This window comes from Chlorocebus sabaeus, chromosome 21, assembly GCF_047675955.1.
Source record: "Chlorocebus sabaeus isolate Y175 chromosome 21, mChlSab1.0.hap1, whole genome shotgun sequence".
NCBI classification, from domain to species: Eukaryota; Metazoa; Chordata; class Mammalia; order Primates; family Cercopithecidae; genus Chlorocebus; species Chlorocebus sabaeus.
Genome location: NC_132924.1, coordinates 95,088,138 through 95,113,053, shown reverse-complemented (window position 1 = coordinate 95,113,053; position 24,916 = coordinate 95,088,138). Strand labels below are relative to the sequence as shown.

Sequence of the window (24,916 nt, the reverse complement as noted above, 5' to 3'; positions counted from 1 at the left end):
GTAGTAATATGATTATTACAGCCAATGCTTACTGGGCACTTCCTATGCTAGGTGTGACACTACGTGTTTTTTGTTCTCTTAAGTCATTTGTTCCTCACAGCAGTACTGTGAGATAGGAACTACGATCCTCGAAGTCAGACGTAGTATTCAGGGTTACCTATCATCTTGGAGTGAATGTTGATGATTTTTATCTTTCCTTGGCATTCCTTTTAAATGTAAGTTGGACTTTGTTATGCCAGAAGCAGGGTTCAGTCACCCTTGATACAGTTTCCAGTTCTACATTGTCCCATCCACCAGTTCCTTAAAGTGATCGATTCAGGTATCTAACTTACAAAATTGCTCCATAGTGACCATTTCACTATGGAACAGCCTGCTTGGCTGGCCTTGCTGACCCTCACACCTACCTGGACTTTGCAGATATGCCACAGTAAATACCTCTCAGTCACTACGTGACCTCCTGGGACTCATGCCTGCTTACTTTAAACCCATCAGGTAAAACTCCCCATGGAAAACCTGCTTGGACAATGCCCTGGACCCAATAAAGGCATTGGTCTATGGGTCCTTTTCTCTCTTTCCCTGCTTGCTCTGCCTAAGGTCTATGCATGTGGCCTCCAGTGCCATGAACTCCTCAGGGTCCATAAATACTAAAAACTCTGAACTTTCACACTGTGTTTCTGTCATTGAAGACTTCAGGTGAGACTGCTCAATGGAACCCATGCAGGTGAATCCCATATTGGTGCTCTTTCGTCTGGGCCTCTGGTGGTCACTGAGGATAGTAGCTATCAGCTAAGCTGATAGGGAAACTTGAACAGTGTCATTAAAAAGAAACCTCTAGCTGTACACCTGGCAAACTGCTTTGTGGATACTGTCTCTTACTCCACAGAGTGGAAAATCTATAGGAGAGTTTACATTTCCCACTTCGGTGTTCAGACACCTTGGTTGCCGCTACAAGAGAGGAAACAGGGAGACACCATGCATATTTTGCTACAGATACCGAGAAGCTAGAGCTATTGGATTAATTGCGATATTTATATTGTTACTAAAGTCCTGGCTCTTCTAGCCCCTTCTGCTTTCAGATCCCATTCCTAGCACCCAGTGGCTCATTTGAAATGTGAATGTATTTAGATGCCACTACCACACATCCCTGTGTTTCCTGCATAGATATTCCTCAATATTTTCTTTGCTGGATAAATAGAACAGAGGTTTTGGAATAAGAATTAGGAGGTTTTCATCAGAAGCCAAGCTCCGTGATTCACTGACCTTAAATGTTAGTGAAGGTCACACAATAGCTACTAAAACACTCATCCCTAACACAGAAGATGTAAATGCAGAAGAAAAGCATTGTCTCTTTAGAAATCCAGGTCCCAAAATGAGCCCAGTTTGCAGGGTAAGAATCATGCTGCAAACCTGGAGTAGTGATGCCAGTGAGATTGGGCTTTGCTGAAGCCGGTGAATCCTGGGTTTGCTCAGGGGTTCTACCTTAGTGAAGGAAATAAAGCCTTTTAGACAAGCAGGTATAAGTTTTATATCTACTCATCAGCCCTGAATGGTGAGTTTGTGTTCCTGCATCTACTTATTGGTCTTGCTTGAGGTTTCTGCAGTCCCAGCACACATGAAAACATGCTGTTATTTCAATTGTTGCTGTGGACTGTGGGCTTGCAGTCTACAGATTTAACTTATATTTACCACTCATGTTGCCCATGCCTGTAGTCTTTGCTTCTGGCAGCCCATTCTGGTTTTGATCCCTGTAACACAAGCTGGCAGACAATCTCCTCAGTGACTTCTCTGACTTACCATGATATAGGAGGCATTGATGTAGTCTGTGCCTTCTCCACTCAGGGATGAAATGCCAACTCTTGATCTTTCCACTGGAACACAGAACATTCATTGTAAAACAAAAACAAAAACAAAACGAAACAACAAAATAACCCATGCTCACAGCACTGTACCATCTTTCCCCCGTGCCAGATGTAAAATATAGCTGCATTTTTCAAGTTGAAGTGTCTCTGATCTGTAAGCTAATTTTTCTAGACATTTTGCATTTTTAGATAAGACTTCAGGGCTTTATGAGTCCTTCGGAACAGTTACATATTGGACAAAACAAGAAATATCTGAACGTGCTCCATTTGCTCCAAAGGTATACAAATATTGCCAAATTTCCTGCAATGCTTTTATTATTTTAAAAAATTTGTTTTTTCAAGGTTCAACACAACTTACCAGGGATGATAGAAGAAGTTCGATTCTTTTCCCTGTTGCATTGCTTTAGGGCTGTAGAATAGTCACTCTGCTGTATATTTGACTGACTCAGGAGCTGGGCAAGAGAGTAAAAAAATATGTAGGTTATTTCATTTAAGTCCCCGAAATACTCAAACACACACACACACACACACACACACACACACCAATCAAGATAAGATACTGACTAAAAATATTTGTGAAATATTTTCCAATAATTCCTTGAATTAAACCTTGTTTTAGTGAACTTCCTGGAGCTTCTATGTTTTATACCAGGGGAGTTAGAAGAAGCAAAGAAATCTCAAGTAATTATTTTAGCATTGAGAGAATCTTCCTCATGGCTTCCATTATAGATATGCAACCTCCATTTCCTCTATTTAAATCTGACGCAGATGTTTGGAGGTAAATTACATCATGTGTATGTATATACATATATATGTATATAATTCAATTTTATTTATTCCTTCTAACTGTTACTACTTCATTACATGAATAATCTACATTCTGTTTATCTACTCAACTAGTGAATGTTTGGGTATTTGCAGTGTTTTGCAATTGTATAGCTTTATAGCTATGAGCATCTCCTGTATGTTTCTTAATGTGCACATGTGTGACGGTTTCCATAGAGCATTAGGAGTATTCAGTGTTTAATTTTTGTCAGTCGGACAAATGAAAAATAATATATCATGGTTATTATTTGCATTGTCTTAATTTCTGTGAAATTGTGAATTTTGGTGCTCATTAGTCATTAAGATATCTTCTTTGATGATTGACTTTTCATATTTTTTCTTTGTTGCCACTTATTAATTTGTAGGGGGTTCTCGCTGTCTTGAATGTAAATCTATAGTGTGTAAAAAGTTGGAATCATCTTCAGTTTCTTTAGTAACAGAGATTTACAGCCCATTTATTTTTCTTCAATAGCTTTCTACAAATTATTGTTTTACTTAAGAAGTCCTTCTCTATCCTGAAGTTATTAAAAAATACTTTCCAATGTATGCCCTGCCCTGCCTTCCCCTCTCCTCCCCTCCCCTCTCCTCCCCTCCCCTCCCTTCCTCTTCTTTTTTGAGACAGGTTTCCACTCTGTCGCCCAGGCTGGAGTGCCTATAGTTTCGACCTCCCGTGCTCATGAGTTCCTCCTGCTTCAGCCTCCCATGTGGCTGGCACTACAGGCGTGCACCATCACACCTGGCTAATTTTGGTATTTTTTGTAGAGATGGGGTTTCACCATATTGCCCAGGCTGGTATCGAACTCCTGGGCTCCAGCAATCCACCTGCCTTGGCCTCCCAAAGTATTGGGATTGCAGGTGTGAGCTACTGTGCCCAACCCAATATTTTCTTTTCTAAAATGATCTTACAATAGTTATAAAGGTATGCTTTCACCTTTAGGTAGTTAATCCACCTTGAATACATTTTGATGTTTGAGGAGTGGTAGAGATATAATGTTACTTTTTTTGACATGAAAATTTTCCCAATGTTATTTATAGATTAGTCTGCTGTTTCTTCACTGATATGTAATGTTATCTCTACCACATAACAGATTTCCTCAAATGCATCTTTCCTCTGCTAGATTCCTCCATTTTCCAATACTAGTATATCACATCATAAGTCTTCCATATACAGTACAACAGAATTCTTGTATTATTATTTCCTTTTCAGTATGGATGAGATATTTTGGCTTGTTAATTTTCCATGCTAAATTAAAATCTGTTCCATGTTTTCCATGAAAAATCCCGCCGTAAATTCGATTGATACTGCATTGACTTCTATAGTCAATGTAAGGAGAAGCACTATCTTAATATTTCCATGTATCAACATTATATTTTATTTGGGCCTAATTTTATGCTCTTCAATTTACTTTTATAAATTTATATATTTACTGCACATTTTGTTAAGTGTCTTTTTTGAGATGATGAAGTTTTTGCTACTGTTTTGTTATTGTTGTTAATGATTGGGTTTTTTATTCTTCTAATATGTTTTCTAATCACTCAAAGCTAACAAATAACAATGCTATTGATTTTTATGTATGTTTGTTAAACTCTAATTAAAGATAATTATTTTCTCTTTTGTTTCTCTCGATATTCTTTGCAGGTAGTTATATTATCTATCTGCAAATCCTTTTCTACCATTATACATCTTTCTAGTTTAATCCAATTTCCAGGATGATGTTGAATAGTAGTGCCAATAATTGACCTTCCTTATCTTTTCTTGAATCTATTATGAGCATTTCCAATTTTAATTTTTATGTATGATGTTTATTGTAGTTTTATGATAGACACTTTCTAGAAGGCTAAGAAAGCTTTCTTCTATTTCTGGTTTACTAAGAGTTTTTTTTTTTTTTTTTAACTGAACAATGTACAATTTGACTACTTTTGCTGTATTAATTGACAGGGTCATGATGTTTCTGTATGTAAATATATTAATATTTTTCAGTGTTAAACTATCTTTCATTTTTGGAATAAACCCTATAAACTCTACTTGCTCATGATACTAAAGAAATACACTGCTGGATTTGGGTTGCTGATATTTTAAATAAGATTATTGATACCAGTCTGTAAGTGTCTTATTCTGCCTTTGTTCAGTTTTGGTGTCAAAGTTATATTTGTTCAATAAAATAGCTGGGTTAGTTTTTCACCTGGATTTTTTATGCTAACATTTGGAATTTTATGTTCCTTAAAAATTGGCAAAATGTGACATCAAATTCTTTTGGGCCTGTTTATATTTTGAAGGTGGGATTTTAGGCAGCTCATTTGATTTCCTCAATGGCTATTGGCCTAGTTAAATTTTCTATATATTTTTAGAGTATTTTTATTATATTTTTCCTTTAGAATTTTTTCTATTTTTCATTTCTTTGAGTACATAAAAGGTGTAATATTTATGGAAAACATGAGCTATCTGATACAGGCATACAATACATAATTATCACAGGAGGGTAAATGGGGCATCCATCACCTCAAGCATTTAACCTTTGTGTTACAAACAATTCAATGAATGCTTTTAGTTATTTAAGAATATACAATAAATTATTCATTTCATATAGGTTTTCAAATGTATTGTCACAAATATGTTCATAATATGCTTTTGTGTTTAAAAATGTTTCTAAATTATATCTCTCTTTTTTATCTCAATATTATTTACTCACATTCTTTCCTCCCTTTATCAATCTGGACACAGGTTCGTCTATTTTAATCGTCTTTTGACAGAACCTGCATTAGATTTTGTTAAAGCTTTATTTAATCATTTAAGTTTTCTATTTAATTTTTAAAACTTTCAAAATGTTATGTAGTGCTTCTTTTGACCTTTAATTCTAAAGATTTTATAATTTCCTCTTAAATATGTATATTATTTAAAAGGGTATTTTTAATGCCCAAATATCAAATATTTTAGGGAAACTTTTCATTGTCAATTTCCAATTTTTACTGTATTACATTCTGAGAAAATGACTGGTATGATATAGATTCCTTGAAATTATCTCCCTTTTCCCTCTGCATCTATCAACAGTTTTATTTTAGAATATGTGTGCAATGGGCCAGGCACAATGGCTCATGGTTGTAATTCCAGCACTTTGTGAGGCCACAGCAGGCAGATCGCTTGAGCTCAGGAGATGGAGACCACCTGGGCAACCTGGCAAAACTCCATCTCTACAAAAAATATTTTAAAAATTAGCCAGGCGTGGTTGTGTACACTTGCTATAGTCCTAGCCACTCAGAAGGCTGAGGTAGGAGGATCACTTAAGCTAGGGAGAGGAAGGTTGCAGTGAGAGATTGTGCCTCTGCACTCCAGCCTGGGTGACAGAGTGAGAACCTGTCTCAATTAAAAAAAAAAAAAAAAAGGAATATATGTACAACACCCACCACATACACACGCACACACACTCACCTTCTCTTCACAGAGAATAGAAACCACAGAGTACTTTCTCAGCCTCCAGCCTTAGAGCCTATACATGTACTACTGTAAACACTTACGTTTTACTGCTTTTGAACACTAATTCCTTTAACTGTGTCTTGAATCCTGCCTCTTTGTACCACTCAGGGTCTCTGCACACTCCAATTATCTCCCTTCCCATTAGTTTTTAAAGAAGTTCCCATGTCTCATATTAAAACATAAGCAAAGAAATCCCAGATAAATACCCCCCAAATCTTACTCTCTAACTCCAAGTTTTCTTATAGTTATCTTAAACATTCTGTCCAGAGTAAACATTTTTTTTTTTTTTTTTTGAGACGGAGTCTCGCTCTATCGCCCAAATTGGAGTGCAGTGGCCGGATCTCAGCTCACTGCAAGCTCTGCCTCCCGGGTTCATGCCGTTCTCCTGCCTTAGACCTGCCTTAGACTCCCGAGTAGCTAGGACTACAGGCGCCCGCCACCTCGCCCGGCTAGTTTCTTGTATTTTTTAGTACAGACAGGGTTTCACCGGGTTAGCCAGGATGGTCTCGATGTCCTGACCTTGTGATCCGCCCGTCTCGGCCTCCCAAAGTGCTGGGATTACAGGCTTGAGCAGAGTAAACATTTTTAAGAGCTATATAATTGTCATTAATTCCTCAAATCCATTTATTCCTTAACTCCCTGTAATCTGGCATCAATGTTATACTTTCCAAATGGCTCTTAGACGAAGGTCATCAATGACTTATTTCTAAATCCAATGGCCTCCTCCATTCCCAACAGACTTGATTTGTCATTAGCACTTGCCATCTCTGTTCACTTCCTCTTTCAAGAAACATTATTTACTTTGGATCCTAGTATACCCCGCTGTCCCAAATTTTCTCCTACCTTCTGATGCCACTTTTCCCCCTTTATTTGTGGGCTGGCCATTCGTTGGTTAATTAAAATCTTTTCTTAAGTAATCCTTTCTAACCTTTCTTAGACATTTCATTTTTAATTGGCTATCTTATCCAATTCCAAGTCTTCAAAGAACCATGTCTAAGCTGATTACTCCCAAATCCATTTCTTCAGACCAGACCTCTCTTATGCTTCAGACCCAGTATCCAACTGCTAAGTATATATGTTTATTGGGACATCTCCCAAGAACCTAAAAATAAGGTAGATTTAGAAATATCTCACCGTCTTCTCCCTCACCACACCCCTCAAGCATGTACCACCTCCTCTTCCTGAATTCTCAATCATGGTGAATGACATCACTACTTTCCCAGTGCCCAAGCAGAATCTGAGTAGTTATGCTTGTGTCTTTTCTCTCCTCTCTCTCTGCAATGTCCAATGAATCACCAAATCCTGTGTTCAACTCTTAAATATATCTTACACAATTCTCCCCTGGTAAGTTGTATCCTTATCTGTACTCCTACAGCATCCTGTTTTACTTCTATAATGGCATTTTTCAAACTATTGTGTTTATCTGTTTCTTTCTTTCTTTTTTTTATTAGAGACAGGGGTCTCACTCTATCTCCCAGACAGGAGTGCAGTGGCACAACTATAGCTCACTGTAATCTTCAACTTCTGAGCTCAAGCAATCCTCTCACCTCAGCCTCCCGAGTAGCTAGGACTACAGGCTCATGTCACCCACCCAGCTAATTTTTTTATAGAAACAGGGTCTTGCTCTGTTGCCCAACCTGGTCTCAAATTCTTGACCATGGTCTCCCAAAACAGAGGAATAACAGGTGTGAGCCACTGCACCTGGCCTGTTTGTGTTTTCTTATCTGTATTTTCTATTAGATTGTAGGCACCATAAGACTAGGAGCTTGGTGTGCTTTATTTATTTATTTTATAAATTCATGTTTGCATCCCAATAATACAAAAGCCTGACATCTGGTAGGTGTCTAGTAGGTAGTTGTGGAATAAACAGATATTTAATTTATTTCAAGGAAATTTTCTACAGATAAACTTGAATAGATATCTTTTTTATGGGATGGTGCACAAACACACACACAAATACATTTCCCTATTTATGATGCTAACAGGAAAGACAGTAAAATATCTCTCTTTTCAATTGAATTCTGACCTTATAGTTAATATTTTCATTTTGATCCTGGATTATTTAGCTTACCATATCGTTTTTTTAAATGCAACTACACAGGGGCAAATCATATTTAAATGAGAGTTTTGTTGAAATGGGTAATATTGTGTGTGTGTGTGTGTGTGTGTGTGTAATTTATTTAGGGAAAAGATATCTTTACAACTTAATTACATTTTAACATTTCTTTATTATCTGAAACCCAACTGCATACTCTTTCCCCCAGTAAGGCATTCCTTTATGACTGAGCTAAGCTTGGCTGAGTAAAACATGTATCACTTTCTGACAACAGGTTCTAAGCTCAGTACTGACCCCAATCTTTCTCTTACACCTCCAAAGGCACACCGTGCAGTAATTTAAAAGGCAAATGGCCCAAAGGAATTCATGGTGGCTAACAACCTATGCTATAGACTGGGGAGCAAAGCAGGAGAATAAGTGAAATCTCAACATTTGTTAACTCTCCTGGGATTTTCTAAGGTCTTCCGAATTCTTCCTATTCATTCTTCAAAATTTGGCCCTATTTCTCCAGGAACTCTGAGAAGTAAGCAGATAGCACAGGAACAATGTGGAGTGAAATAATATAGCCCCCATTCCTGTGGAAAGTTACGATTCTGCAAATGCTTTGGTCTCAGCTGGCAGGTCCGGTAACACCTGCTTTCTGAATTCTTTGCCTACTGATTTCTGAAAGTCAGAGAGCTGGTATTGTGGGAAGTACAATATGGACAAAACATGCTCTTGTCTCTGGCTTATGGCCTTGAGACAGGGTGAGGGGGAGAAACTGGGGTTGAAGAAGCTATTATTCCAGTGTGGACTACTCTGGTCCAGGGGTTTCAAGTGAGACACAGTTTTTTCCAAAGAGTATCAGGAACAGCCTGAGCCACAGCACTCATGTTTAAGTGGTCTGCTTTTTTTCAAAGTAAAAAGAGCACTTATATAGTCTGTTTTACAAGTTCTTTCTGTTCATTCTGTTATGCTCTATGCCCCTCTTTTCTCGACCAAGTTTGCATTTATAAAAGTTAGTTTAAAGTTTCTGAGAACTTTTCCTCTTGCTACTCAGAATTATGTTTCTCCTTGAAATTTACCATGTGGCACTGTAGCCCACAGTAAGGAACAACGATGGCTCAAATACAAAGCCATTGTACCCACACTGCCCACTCAACATGACCCTGTCAACTCAATGAGAAGATGCAGGGACATTCAGTTCTGTAGTGACATCCAAGAGGCTTCCAAGAGGACTCACCTGGAATTGTTTCTCTAGCTTTGTTTTGCCTGTTGGTCCAGGAATGAGGAGTGCATTAACGTAGGCATGAATATGACTGTCCAGCACCTCAGTTTCTTTACTAAGTATGGCCTCAACCAGTGTATCATGAATGAAGACATATTGCTCCTGGCAAAACAATGACAATAAGAAACATTACTTCAAGTTTTCCTCATATGTATCTACCTACAAACAAAGTACCTTCTATTGATAGACAAGGAGAGTTTTACAGAATGGGGGAAGATCCACAAAAAAGATTGCTTACTAAACCTGAAAAGAAGTCAGACAGAGGAAAGGAAATGGTCACAGAAGAAAGAACCTCTTCTCATTCCTTACCTCTGCATTTATTGTGTATTGTTGGCAATACACAATAGGGTAGGAGGCACGAAGAGTTGGCAAGGCAAAGCAATGTCCTCTCAGCCTATCCTTCAAACTTGACACCTCTACACTTTGTGAGAGGGCTTTCCTGACTTCTAAACTTCTGGTGGGCCTACCCCTTCTGGCAATGCCAACTCTCCTTCTCACTTGTCATATATAACTTAACTCAATTTTATATATAGTTGTTAAAAGTTCTCTGATATTTCATATACGGAACTCTTCCTTGGTCTTGTATCACCAGAATGTCATCTTTAACTTTTATTTTAAGTAAAGGGGAACATGTGCAGGTTTGTTAGACAGGTCAACTTGTGTCATGGGGTTTGTTGTACACATTATTTCGTCACCCAGGTATTAAAGCTCATACCCATTAGTCCATTACTTATTTTTCCTGATCCTCTCCCTCCTCCCACCCTCCAACCTCTGAAAGGCCCCAGTGTGTGTTGTTCACCTCTATGTCTCCATGTGTTCTCATCATTTAGCTCCCACTTATAAGTGAGAACATGTGGTATTTGGTTTTCTGTTCCTGTTTAAGTTTGCTCAGGATAACTGATGGAAGGAAGTTTGGTGTGGTTTTGTTTTGAAGCCCACTCAGCCATATGTTTCTGATTGCTTTCGAGCTGCCATTCATAGGTTTCCATTTAAGTTCATTTTTATTTAGAAATAGTGAGGATAAAATGCAGATTTGCTGACATTGTTCTGTCACTTATGGGTAAACTATATGGGCTTAAAATGGATATAATTTAAGCATAATTTATATATTTTTTAAAAAAGAATCCATTCATCCACTATGTGTATGAAGAACTTGAGATTTTTGCTAGCAAGGGTGTGTGTGGACCACTCTACTTAGACTTTTGCTGTATCTTCTCTGTGACCAGTGTCATCTTAAAGGGTATTCTCTATTTGGGGTCACAAAATAGACACAATTTACCTGGCTCATTCATGACATAGCTGCAGTTACTGGTGTTATGGGTTGCATGGTATCCCCCTGCAAAGATATATTAATGTTCTAGCCCCCTGATAATTCAGAGTGTGATTTTATTTGTAGAAAAGTTTGTTACATATGTAATTAGTGAAGATGAGATCAACTGGAGGAGGAGGATAACTGGTATGCTTATAAGAGGAGGAAAATTTGGATATAGAAACAGACACAGAGGGAGACAGCCAAGTGAAGACTGAGAGTGGAGTTGTGCTGCCACAAGCCAAGCAATGCATGGGGCTACCAGGAGCTGAAAGAGGCAAGGAAGAATCTTCTCGAGGCTTCTGGAAGGGCATGGGCCTGCAGACATCAGAACTATGAGACAATAAACTTCTGTTGTTCTAACCCACCCTGTGTGTATTACTTTGTTTTGCAGTCCTGGGAGATGAATACACCTACATTTTAGTGACGTTTCCATACCTTAGATGAATAAAGTTATCCTTTTAAAAATTATACCTCAGTTTGTACCAAATAATTTCTTTGTGAACGGATGTGTTTTAAGAAGCCAAATATGTTGACAGTTCCTTCGTGTTGAATCTGCTGCAACATACTGTCTAGCACAATATATGTGCCTGTTCTTCCAACTCCAGCACTGAAGAGAAGACAAGGAAATAAATATTTCAATGTTAAGCATAAAATAAATTTGAAAAATAGATCACTACTGGTTGTCATGTTGATTAGCTTCCTTCTTCAAGCAAGTGAACCACACAATAAATTTAGCAATTCAATACTGTAAACAGTTTAGTAGTTAAGCATAATGCTTTAAACAACAAATTTAAAAGTGCCCTTTCTAATGTTTTGTCATGTGTCTAATTGCAAAACAACTTCACTATTTCTGTTGGAGATTTTAAAATTTTCAAAAAAAGATATTTATTATTCATTGTATATTGTACAATGAAAATATTATGTATCAGAGTGTGGCAAAGAGACATTTAATCTGACAAAATGAAAGCTTCAGCTTCACCAAATTCTGAAAAGAGAAGGTCCCTAGGTCTATGTTTCCAGGTAGACACGTTTGTAAAGGTTTCCGCGTTAATGGGAAAAATAATTTGATAAAGCTTTCTGCTGAAAATATCGTTTCAGTGAGATTGTGAGGAATAAAGCATGACTTCAGTTATTTCTAAAGGGCCATTATCTATCGACTTCTTCAAAGCCTCTAGCAGAGGGACAGAATTCACAGACAGGGATTCTTTTCAAATGTTCCGACAAGTAGGAAGTGCTAGAGTGGAAAATTAGCACCTGCTCTGCACAATAGCCTGGTCCTTCTCCGTTTGCTAGAAAACAATCCCTGACCTTCAGCACTATTTTTCTTGCATCTTCCTGTTTTCCTCAGTTTATAATCAGGCTAACAGATTAAAAAACCTCAAGATGGGTCTCTCAAATTTAACTCCTGAGATGGTAATTAGAATGTGTTAGGTAAGCTATATATCAAAGGCAAACACTTGCTTCTGTAAAAGCATGCTGCTTTGGTAACAATACTTCACATAGAAACAAATTTGATTTTTGTGATCACAAGGCTGGGCACACAGTCAGGACTCAATAAATACTGCTATTATTATTTTAACTACAAACATTAAATAAGGATGTTTAACATATTTTTCCTCTTTCATTGAAACATCATTATTTCTATTTATCAATCTGGCCTTGGAAATTAAAAAAATCTTGGCAACAATGAATTGACAATACATTCAATATAATGCATTAGAACCCAAGAAAATGAAAAAGGAAATCTGGTCCCAGAGTGTTTAAAAACAACTTAAATATATTTTGCCAAATTTCTCACAATTTGTGTGCTTTGGCTTCTGTGATGCAAGCCTGGCATAATAACTCTAAAAAAGGCTTTTAACTCCTAGGGACAGGGGCTGTAGCTCAAGCATTTTTATCCCACACTGTTATATGTTGAGGTAAATACTGGTTTAACAACAAAAACATTGTTCCACCTGCCTCAAATAGTTAATAAGCTGAAATCCAGTTGAACAATTAAATAAAATAATCAACATCAAAAAATATGTGGTGCTTAGAAATATTCAGCCATCCAGCTCTGAGTCTGGCATGTTCATTTCCTACTGATCAATACTTATGAAAATGAACATATAATTTTATCACCCTCACTTCAAGAAATCATTCCCATTTTGGTAAAAGCTTTGTTCCATTGATATCTTTTCAGCAAGTATAAGCAGTTCTATGGGTCTAGATGTACATCTCTGAGACTCACCTGCAGTGGACGACAACAGGCCCCACTGCATGGCGCTTGGCATAGGCTGCCTTTCTCACAAAGGTCAGTACCGGCAGGGAGTACTCTGGTACTCCCATGTCAGGCCACTGTGTGTAGTGATACTGTGTGACCACACGTCCACTGGGTCTTCCTTTCTGGGAGCCCTGGAGAAGTTCAGACAGTTAATAACAGTCAAACACACACACACACACACACACACACACACACACACACACACAGAGTTCTTAAACAGCAAGTCAGGAGTCATAGCTTGATTTGATGTTGAGGGTCCATAATGAACGAAAAAAAGTAGAGTGTCAATTGTGATCATTAATTTTGTGTCCACTTGGCTATACTATGGTGGCCCATTATTTGGTCAACACTAGTCACACAAAATGTTGCTGGAAAGGTATTTTTTTTAGACATGATTAACATGTAAGTCAGTAGACTTTGAGTAAAGCAAATCATAGTCCAGAATGTGGGCGAGCTCCATTCAACCACTTGAAGGCTGTAAGAACAAAGACGGACAGGTTACCTGAAGAAGAAGGAATTCTTCTCCACAGTGCAACGTAAAGATCCTGCCATCATTTCCAGGCTGCCAGCCTGTCCTACAAATTTAAGATTTGCTAATCCCCATTATCGTGTGAGCCAATACTTAAAAATACAAATCTCTCTCTCTCTCCCTATTCTGTTGGTTCTGTTTCTTTGAAGAACCTGAGTACACATTATTCTTCGTGTTTTCTTTCTTTTTCTTGTTTCACTCTCCACTCTTTTTAGTGGAATGTTGGGATCATGTCAGGGTCATCCTATGCAGTTGCCACACAAGATAGAAATTTCTGTTCATGCATCACATTCACTGTAAACATCAGCAACAAAACCAGTCTGGCTCCAAAGCCACAGCGGGCATTTAGAGACTTGAAAGAAACCTTTAGGACTGACAGCAGCTGTGATAAGAATTTTTTTATTTAAATTTTTTTTTTTTTTTATTTTACAGAGTCTCACTCTGTTGCCCAGGGTGGAGTGCAGTGGCATGATCTCAGCTCGCTGCAATCGCGATTCTTGTGCCTCAGCCTCCCGAGTGTGCACTACCACACTCGGCAAATTTTTGGCCTGTTATAAGAATGTTTAATGCCTTTAGTTATATACTTTTACCCTTTCTTGGTTCTATCACTCATTCACTTAAAAAATGACCAAATGCATTGTTTACTTCATTATGTCCATCATTTGTTGATTCACCTTTTTTATTTTTGTGTTTCTTAGAGAAAAATTCCTCACAGTATAATAGGCAAGCACTTGCACACTCTTCTGAGTGACCAGAAAGTTCCCGTACTCCTCACTCCCGTCGGCAGGCCAGTACTGATCACATTTTCTCTGCAAAAGAAAACGTAGATGTTACTTCTGTATTTCAAATGCTCCATGTAAAAGTCATTCCCTGAAATCAGTAAAGTTCTGAGATGGTGACAGGAAAGGACTCCTTCACTCTTCTAAATGTTTTATTTTTTATTTTTTTATAACCAATTGAAATTAGTTGTAGAGCAGCCTAGGGATAGAATCTGAGAGTTGAATGAGACCAAGATGAGGTAGCCTAAATTTTCCCCTTTCAGATGAGGCAAGTGAGTCAGAAGATTCAGGTTTCAGAGCCGAGACTAAAATCCATGTCCTGTGAATTAAAATCGATTTTACTCTACATTGCTTTTCAATGAGTCACATTTACTTCTCTCACAGTATGAAGAATGCATTTAAAAGGCAGATAGCATGATTTGCAATGAAACTCTTTGACTAACAGTATTAACAGTTTCCCTGTAGCTGTCATATTTACCGGAAAAGAATATCAACTAACTCCCAAAACTTTGGCTCCTTCCTAATGCTGACTCTATTAAAACTAATTTAAAGTACCTCTAATTAGTTTTTAGGGGATGACATAACAGATTGTCTACATACCCTTCCTTTCTCCACGAGGTTTGTTATCATGACAATAACTTCCACGTTATGTTCCCATATCATTCTCCAGAAATCTTCAGCTGTGGATTTCAGTGGGCCTTGGGCAGCAATATAAGCTTTTGGTCTGTTGTAGCCCTGAAGAATTAAATGATAAACGTTTCCTACTAACTGATTTATATGTCATCTTTAACTGTACAATACCTAAGTTTTTAAAGTCAGCATACTTTTTCTATGAAAGAAAACCATAAAAAATAAACTTGCGAAATTGGAGAAATTTGATGGTACTAACTAACATAGCTACTCTTGGTTAGAAAATACTCTTGGTTAGGAAGCAAAAGGATCCCTATCACTTTTGTAAAAAAACAAACAAACAAACAAACAAACAAACAAAAAAAACCTCTCTTTGCTTTCACACAACTATAATTCTGTGCGTTTGCATTCCAAGTGTATTTAATCCATTTGCAGTCTATTTGCTATGCTTAAAATCAAGTCTTTAATAGCACTGCTTTGAAATGTATTTTAGGCAAGGGGCTCAGATGTCCACAGCAGCTAAAAAAGCATCTGGAGTGTAACCTCCTTACTCCAAGGTACTGAGAAGTGCTAATCATTATTAGCAATTCATCACTGTGTCCCATTTTGTACAAGATGTTTTATGAACATAATATGGATTGGCTGTTTCCCCACCCAAATCTCATCTTAAATTGCAGTTTCCATAATTCCCGTGTGTTGTGGGAGGAACCAGGTGGAAATAATTAAATCATGAGTGTGGTTTCCCCCATGCTGCTCTCATGAGTGTGAGTGAGCTCTCGTAAGATCTGATGGTTTTAAAAGGAGCTTTACTTCTTCACTGGGCACTCATTCTCTCTCCTGCCACCCTGTGAAGAGGTGCCTTTCACTATGACTGTAAATTTCCTGAGACCTCCCTAGCCATGCAGAACTATGAGTCAACTAAACCTCTTTTCTTTATAAATTACCCAGTCTTGGGTATTCCTTCTTAGCAGTGTCCTTCATAGACTAATACAGAACGTGAACCTTAATCTTTCATCCACACAAAATGGAAGCATCAACCCTGAGGTGAAGACGAAGAACCTAAAGCTCAGAGGAGTTAAGGGGCTTTCCAAAGTCCCACAGCTAGCCAGTGGCAGAGATGGGATTCAAAATCAGTTCTAACTCCAGATCTCATGTTCATTCTGACATGCATATTTCCTCTGCAGGAAGCATGAAACAATTGCCTGTAACGAACCCACTTTATACTTATGTACTCATTTATTTGAATTCAGTGTTCCACATCACACAGTAGTATTAACCTGAAGCCAGCTAGACTTGAGAGGTGGGTGGTAGGGAAATAACTGAGTTCCGCTGACATTCAGGTGATCACAGTGAAAAACCAATAAGTTAGTGAGTGGTGTACAGTCTCTGGAGAGTCCCAGTAAGTTTCACAAAGCTGGGTATCCTGAAGAATACCCAAAATTATTAAAGTTGATAACTGGATTAATAATCATATTGGCCTTTTAATCACTACTACTATGGACATTTTTTTGTTCATCTGCTAAATGCACATCATTGTGCCAGGAGTTAATGGAAACTTAAAATAAGTATGGGCCCTGCTCTTCACATTTAAAGAGTTAGAAACCTTTCTGAATCTAACTATTCTACCCTGAAGGTACACTCCCATCATGAATTCCTTTCCTCACTCAGGAGATAAACCAAGTAAAATAGCTTGAGTATCATTTAATATGAAATGTTTTACTCATAGGCTCTCTTAAAAATTATTTACTGTTAATTTACCAGTTTTATTCTCTATCAAATAACATGACATTAAGCACTAGTGTATGTATATATGGTATTATGGTATAATAATTCAGTCTAATATAATTTCTACAAATTTTTCAATTAAAACATGCTTACATCAACATAATTGGCATTGATGTAATCAGTCAGTTTGCCATCTTTTTCAGCAAGCTGTGCAAGCTTAACCCTGCTATGATCATCTGTAATACAAAAAGAATATATTTCATTGTAGCACAGACTACTTTTCAGCATAATGATCATTCATATTTGCATAATAATTTATTTCATACCATTAAAATCAACGCAATAAATCAGTTACTTTAATAGGCTTTGTGGGGATACAGAGACGACAAAGATAACGAAGATACATATAAAAAGAATCTCCACCCTCAGGAACATTTCAAAGGTAATAGGTGAAACTAGGGTATATACACAGGTGTCAGGTGAGAGGTGCAACGTAGTAGAAGGATATAAAAATAGAAATTGTTCTGGTTTGAGATAAAAGTTTCTATAGAGGTTGACGTCTGAAGTTGGTCTCTTAGATGGAATTTTAAGGTTGGTTACAAGGGCTGTGAACAGTGGAGAGCTTCTCAAAGAGATGGAAACGTGATGACGGGCGGTGGGGTGGGGCTTACAAAGCTAGGGAAGGATGAACAGGAGGCTGATGAAGGAAGAAGAGATAGAGAAGAAAGCCAAAGGTTCCCTAGGAAGCTTATGTGAATAGTTACAGAAAACAGCTCTTTCAGGAGGAGCCTCAAAGAGAAACTGCTTCAAAAGGAGGCAGGAGAACAGCTGGCCAAGCACAGAGGAGGTAGATAGCACACTGCCAATTAAAACAGGATGGATGCAAAATCTGGTAATTGATATACGGTATAACTACGGGAATTCAAAGTATGATTAAAGGAGTTTAAGATTAAATTCAGTTCTACAGAAAAACTATATTTATTTGGAAAAATAAAGTATTACTTGAAGGAAACATGGTATTTTCACTGGGAAGATTATTCTTTTCAAGGATGAAGAAGTGAATACAGACCAAACCATAACAAGTTAAAGAAATACTCTGGGATATGAAAACTCCTGTGATGGTAACAGGTCAGACTGATACAGGAATGTATGTGCAAATAGATGTATGGCAACTGACAGATGGGTCTCAAGGTCAGGGTGATCTACTTTTGTAGTTAGGTTTTAATAGTTATAGAATTTCTGGATTGTTTTTCTTTATCTCTAAAATAGGAAAATTTCCTATCTTGCCTGGTTGTTTCAGGGATTAAATGAAATAACTTATTTACAGTGCCAGCCACATAGTAGGTGTTCATCAAATGTTAATCTCTGTCCCCTCCTTAATTACCTGATGGGTATGTTCTATTTAGCTTGCAGAGGAAAGTCTAATAATTTTATCTCAAGAAGCAAGTGAGTTTTATGTGTAGGCAGGAAAGACGCAGTTCAGGAAGACAAATATAAAGCCCTCTACTAAAAAATAAAAATCAGTGTAAACTCTGTGGAAACAAAGGCAACATCTATACAAACTATATAAGAGATCATGATAGTAACAGGGAAAAGAGTGCAGCTCCATTCGTTTTCAGAACTAGAATGAAACCAGAATTTAAATAACCTCGCTGGTAATACCACGCTCCTATGAAGCCAGGAAGGGCCAAACCACTGAATATACAGAAAAAGTATAAGTAGAATGCTTATTTGTTCGTTCATTTGTTTGTTTGTGGAGTGGGGAGGGAACATGAAGATGAATTTTAGGAGATGAAGGGGAATATAAACAAAAATAATAGGGAATAAATGCAACCAGAAGTGCTATAAGAAGACAGAGGAAAGACAGTAATTTCATAGAGAAGTATTAGGTAAAATTGCACTAATGAAAAAAGCCAGATAGCTGCTCATTGAAGAGAAAGGGAGAGAGAATGGCTAAGAAAACAAAGAGAAAGAATGAATTAAAAGAAAGAATCCAACTAATTCTTTGTAAGACCCCAGAAAGAATGCCAAGAAAGGGAGGAAACAGGTAAAGGTAGAAGAAAAAAGAGAAAGTTGAAAGAAAATGTCATTCGGTTGGTAAATTCACACAGAAGTAAGCAAATCCTAGGTGAAAATAGGACCACGTCATATAAATAACGACAAAAACCACAAAGGGAGATGTACAGTCCGTGAAAGAAAAAACGAAAGAAAGAACTGGATTAAAATTCTAAGTTTGTTTTGTTTAAATGAAACAGATGTTATTAATTGCAGAAGGAATTTAAGTCAGAGTGATATAGTGCTACATATTATCTAACACAAGTCTTACTATTCCCTGATAAAAAGGCCCCGAAATAGCCACATTAAGGTCAGCTCTCAGATGACTTCAGGACATTTTTAAAAGGGACCAAAATGGCAATGATATTGAAGTCAGAGCCAATTTAAGAATATACTTACAGGCAACGATATTTATGTATCGATTCTTGTGCTTGTTGTCTGGGTGGTTGGAGCTGTCTGCTGTAATACCTAAGTCAACAGTACAGCTCTGCACTTCCTGTAAAAAATTATATGTAAACCATTTTAACACACACTCTTTCAAACAACGTGCCTTAAATTATAATAAGGAAGACAAAACAAACAGAATAATCTATCAAATGAAATTTTTTTAAATGTTACAACTACTTCTTGGCTAAAAGAAAATGCAGTGAAATAATGCCTTACCTGGTAAAACTCTTTCAGTGTCTAATGAGGGAATGAATGCCAAAAAAGTAAAGAAATCAAATTCCACAGCACACGACAAATGAGAAAAAAAAGCGTTCATATTAGGTTTACAATGGAAAACTATGATCATGCAATAAATAACATTTGTCAAATACTAACACAACAGAATGTTTCAAACAGTTGCATGCAAATCAAAATGTCTAATAATTTGGAACTTTAAGATTATGTAAAAGAAAAAATAACACTTTTAAAAGGAGATAGTGACGTCATAATATGATGATTTTAAAAATGCAGATGACAGGAACCACATATTTCATGATACATTTTGTCATATTAGTCAGATTGGCTAATATCCAAATTTTATTTTATTTGACCGTAGTAGCACTATTTGAAACTCTGAATTAGTGGTATGCTTTTTTGTTTTTATTTTTGGGGGGGGTTATTTTAAAAAGTAAACAGCTTCCTATTAGGTGGTTTGTAACAGATTTAAGGCTATCAAAACATTAATCATTTCCTAAAAATTTTAAAAGTCATACACACTACATCATTTTGTAACAAAATTTAGATAGCATAACCCTTTAAATATTTAATTAGTAGATCTTTTTGTTTAAACTTTAATAAGTACAGAAAACTGATTTCTGCCAATTTTTTAAATGAAAAATGAGTTAATATTCCTTCAGAAATATTTTCTAACTATATATATCAGTTTAGAATTTATAATTATTTAGTATTATATAATAAAATAAAAACCTTATAATTTCTGTGAAAGTCAATAACCCAAAAACAAATCTGATTCATCAGCAAATGGCCCAGTCTCTCTCCACATAACCTTTTAAGGCTTCTTTTGCAGCAAGTCATTCTGAATAATTAAAAGCAATTTGATGTATGAACCACTTAAAAGGTATAATACTATTAGTTACTAAGCTAATTATTCAGTTAATGAAAACTTTTCTTGAATCAGGCAGTGAGTGAAAAGAGATGAAATTAAGAAAAAACTTTTAAAGTGAAAACATGAGGTTATGTTATTAATTTAATTATTTTGGACTGCTTAATAATATTCAAAATGATTTTATAGTTATGAAAAACATGAATCTGCATATGTTGTCAGTGACTTATATTATAAATTGTCTATTTTTTCTTATTTTGTTGGATGTTAGCCTGATAATTTCTATCAGTTAACACTGAAATTAACATTGAGTTAACACTATAGCATGCGTAACCTCTAGTCTATCAAAATAATAAAAAATAATTTGATGTTTTAGACATGTAATTCTTTATCTTAGTACTGCCTCACACTGCTTTCTTATTCAATGTAGCTATGATTCAGATTTCTTTTAGAATCAAATAAATTGGCTTCTATTATTTTTAAGTTAGTAAAAACATATCATACCTCTCTTTCTTTTGATTTCTTAAAGCTTTCTAATCTATAACATTTTGCCTCCCCAAATAAATCATGATGGGTGTGAGTCCTGGGAAGCAATTGCTGGGTGCAGTGGGGAAAGAAAATCAGGAGAGAGTGGATATTATGATTAGGCTCACAGCTCAAAGTACTTCAAAGAGGGAGGTCCACAGAGCCACTGGGGTTAGGAGAGAGGGAAGCAAAAATGCAATACGAAAGCTCTCTAGTCGGGAATGGCCAGAGGGGAGGCTGAAGACTGCTTGCCTGCTCACAACTACAGTGGAAAGGACACGAGTTTTTAAATCACAAACTTCGCCATTTATCAGTTGTTAAGTAAGTTCTATGAAGTTTGATTTCATCAATAACATGAATAGAAATAATAATACATAACTCCCAGAGATGGGTGAAAGTTGAATGTGAAAGTACAAAGTCCAATGACATATAAGAAGGTGTTCACAAAGGATAGCTTTTATTTTTGTGGTTTTTATTGTTATCTTTGTGCTTATAGCTCTCTATTTTGAAAAATCTACTTAGCTGATAGTTCAGTGGGCCACGATAAATTTGCAGTAAATTTCTCTGCCCTTCTATCTAAGAGTATTTTAACAGAATATCATTAGAAAAACTTACTGATTTTGAAGTTCAAATTTTTTTTAGAAATGTGTATTTTCTTGAAAAGAAGATACATTTTTTACCTGGTATAATGAAAGTGTTATCTAAATGCTTTTGCATACACTGGTGTACAAATCACAGCTAAGAATTTTTAGGTAATTTGGCTGGAAATCATGAAATTTAGTAGTTTAGTATAATTTATATAATTTAGAAAATTAAAAAGGATCACTGTTATTAATCCAGATTTTAAAAAGAATATTAAAGATTTGTACTTTATGGAAGAAAATGAACAATTTTTTCTTTTTCTTTTTCCACAAGTACAACTTGGCTTTTAAAATAGAAAACCAATTTTCTAAATTATATGGTAACTATAACACATCTCCTAAACACATATGTAATTATGGAACTAACATTTTTACTAGAAATGCAAATGGTTTCATTATCTTTAGGTCAAGAAATAGTCTATTGCTGACTCTTTTAAATATAGTATTTTCTATATATTATTTAAAATAGACATATTAAAATCATACCTCAAATTCTTCAGTAAACCCACTACTTGCATGTAAGTCTGCAACATGCTTTGGAAAGTGCTTTATTGGAATTGCTCCAACATCATCTACGTGAATAAAAAAATTGTGTTAGAAAGCATAATTTAACAGAAATAAACGTACCTGTTATTTATAAAGTAGCTTCTGAAACAACTTCAAAGTTCAATTATTTGTATAATTCTAACTAAATCTCAGCATTCAATTGTTAAGCAACAATTACCGATTTTCTCTACATTTATTATCAATCAAAACCTGTATTTCAGAAATCTGATTTGTTCAGCAATCTCTTTTCCATCTATACCCTAAAGATAAAATCATTTATTTTCAATGTTAATTTATAAATACCACCATAGCCCCACTCCTTATCAGTGGACTGCATCTTTTGATAGACAACTTTCTTTAACAAGCCTGGATGTTGCATGTAAATTCTGAGAAAAAAATGCAGAAACAATATAGTTTCAATTTTACCATGGACCAAGCATAATAGTGCAATTTCAGTTTTATAAAACTGTACAATTTAATGTCTTACAGTCAAATAGTCAGATGTTTACATTTGAAAACATTTTTTCCTTCTCTCTATAAATAATAGAAAACATTTATATGTCAAATATTCATTAAGGATAATGTCAAAAGCCTTTGGGACTTTTAATCTGTAAAATTTCAAGAATTCTAACTGGAAAATATGCTATGTAAACAAAGTCATTGGATCTGTTAATTAATTGTGAAGGGGCCAAGTATTTTAACTGGCTCTGATTTTTTTTTTCTTTTCCTGGAAAGACTTTCTTAGACTGAACATATTACTAGTTCATAGTATCCAATTTTACAAGTGATTTCTCTGACAAGGAAACATCAAACACATTTCACTAGGAACAGTTATTTATATCAACAGATGTTCAGTATTTAGGCCATCTAATATTTTAAAGCTTCAGTTACCAAGAATTTGCTGATAAAAAAAAATTGGAATCCATCTGTTCTCTCTCTTAGATGAGTGGATCTGAATACTAAAATTGAATTAGTCAGTCAAGCTTAAGAAACACTAGACAAAGGTGTAATTCTACCTTCACACTTATAGAAGGATCTTGCCTAGAAGAAGCTTTTATAATTAGATAAGAACACAGAGATGATTTGTCACATGGAAGTCATTAGTCTTAGTAAATGTCCTTCAAACCCCTTGATGTTATCCTGCACAGCTAACCTCCTTTTATAAGTAGACTACTACCTTTTATTGACAGTCAGGTATTTTGGTAATTTCTTTTATTAATTGGTCTGCATGTAAGTGATACTAAATTTCATTTTGCTTTCTGATTTTTACACAAAAACATGCATATTGAGGTGATCAAGAGGGAATCTTTGAGAGCTGAACAAGTGAAATAAGGAAATGCCCTTGGATCACCACTCTTTTGATTCTCAAAACAGGGGAGTTTGGATCTCCTGGACTAGGTTCTGATTTTGTATTATTTTATTTATTAAAAACAAACCATGGGCTGTGCGCGGTGGCTCACGCCTGTAATCCCAGCACCTTGGAAGGTTGAGGCGGACGGATCACAAGGTCAGGAGATCGAGACCATCCTGGCTAACACGGTGAAACCCCATCTCTACTAAAAATACAAAAAATTAGCCAGGCGTGGTGGCGGGGCCTGTAGTCCCAGCTATTCGGGAGGCTGAGGCAGGAGAATGTTGTGAACCCAGGAGGCGGAGCTTGCAGTGAACCGAGATTGCGCCACTGCACTCCAGCCTGGGCAAAGAGTGAGACTCCGTCTCAAACAAAACAAAACAAAACAAAAAAACCATGTTGGACTTTGAATAAAATTTTAATTAATTTGCATACCCATGCTGACGGGGTATGCAGAAGAGACATGTTTGGAAGTGAAGGGAATCAAAATGTAACAGATAACTGACAGCTGTTGGTCTAAAAATTCTAAATAAGTTAATGAGACACTGTAGTACTAAAATAACAGTATTTTAATATAAACTAGAAAAACAAATAAAACACTGGTGCTTAAAGACACAGACTTGACAAAAGAGGAAAAACAGCAAACACTTGTAATTCCTAAGTTTATAAGGCACAAAAAGAAAATATCATACATAGTTAAATATATAAATAATATATATCATATATGATATAAACATATAACAAACATCAACATATAAATGTAAAATATAAATAAAATGTTTGTCTTTTTTTCTGTTTTTTTTAAGTCATGAGATTTCAGAGAATAACATCATGTAGAACTTGAGCCTCTAGCAATAGAATATGGAGCATCAGTCAGAGAATTTAAAAAGTGCCATCTGTAAAATGGTCCCATAGATGAATTTCTCCTTTTGTATTCCTAGTTTCTTAAGTTCTCTTCCTTTTATAGTCCTCTATTTTCCAGATCACACAATTCTAGACCACTATTTTTTGTTGTCACTTTTCAATCTAAGACATTATAAAATGTCAATTAAATCAGTGGCTTGAATATGCAACATGTTCATGTAGCAAACCTGCACATGCATCTCTTGAATTTATATTAAAAATGACTGACTATGATTTTACTTACAGTGTAAACTCTAGGGTTAATGGATGACTTTATCAAAATGACCCTGGCTACCTTTGAATACTGTTATTCAGATAAATTATGACAAAAATAGCTAAAGTCTTCCCAAATATTCAACTGTTCAACATTCTGAGAGATTATTTCAAACAGCCATACATTCTTTGTGTTCATGGCTTTTCCTACTATTACCACCACAATTTTATAGATCTTTTTTTCTAATGTAGGTTAAAAAACAAAAACAAAACCCACCTTTTCTCACATAAACTCAAGTAATCAGAAAGGAACAAGACTTTATCCTTATTTTTGTCATTTTCTTCCCATCCACATTTTCTGCATTGACTTAATCTGACTTTTGCTGCTTGGGTTTCCATGACTTAATCTGACTTTT

The 24,916-nt window shown here is 36.0% G+C and overlaps 1 protein-coding gene across 4 annotated transcripts in view; it reads right to left on the bottom strand.

Annotated features, from left to right (window-relative positions):
• Positions 1-24,916, bottom strand: part of PTPRZ1 (protein tyrosine phosphatase receptor type Z1) — a 191,542-nt gene that overhangs the window by 8,362 nt on the left and 158,264 nt on the right. For 2 of the 4 annotated variants that reach the window (XM_007982731.3, XM_007982733.3), the window contains exons 15-25: positions 21,974-22,059; positions 19,436-19,456; positions 19,172-19,268; positions 16,871-16,953; positions 14,963-15,097; positions 14,258-14,392; positions 13,022-13,185; positions 11,263-11,398; positions 9,435-9,581; positions 2,218-2,311; positions 1,795-1,868 (exon numbers count right to left, since the gene is read on the bottom strand). In XM_007982731.3, coding sequence (XP_007980922.3) covers positions 1,795-1,868; positions 2,218-2,311; positions 9,435-9,581; positions 11,263-11,398; positions 13,022-13,185; positions 14,258-14,392; positions 14,963-15,097; positions 16,871-16,953; positions 19,172-19,268; positions 19,436-19,456; positions 21,974-22,059 — 1,172 coding nt within the window. The remainder of the gene's footprint in view (positions 1-1,794; positions 1,869-2,217; positions 2,312-9,434; positions 9,582-11,262; positions 11,399-13,021; positions 13,186-14,257; positions 14,393-14,962; positions 15,098-16,870; positions 16,954-19,171; positions 19,269-19,435; positions 19,457-21,973; positions 22,060-24,916) is intronic. The other 2 variants (XM_007982732.3, XM_007982734.3) reach the window with 1 other exon arrangement.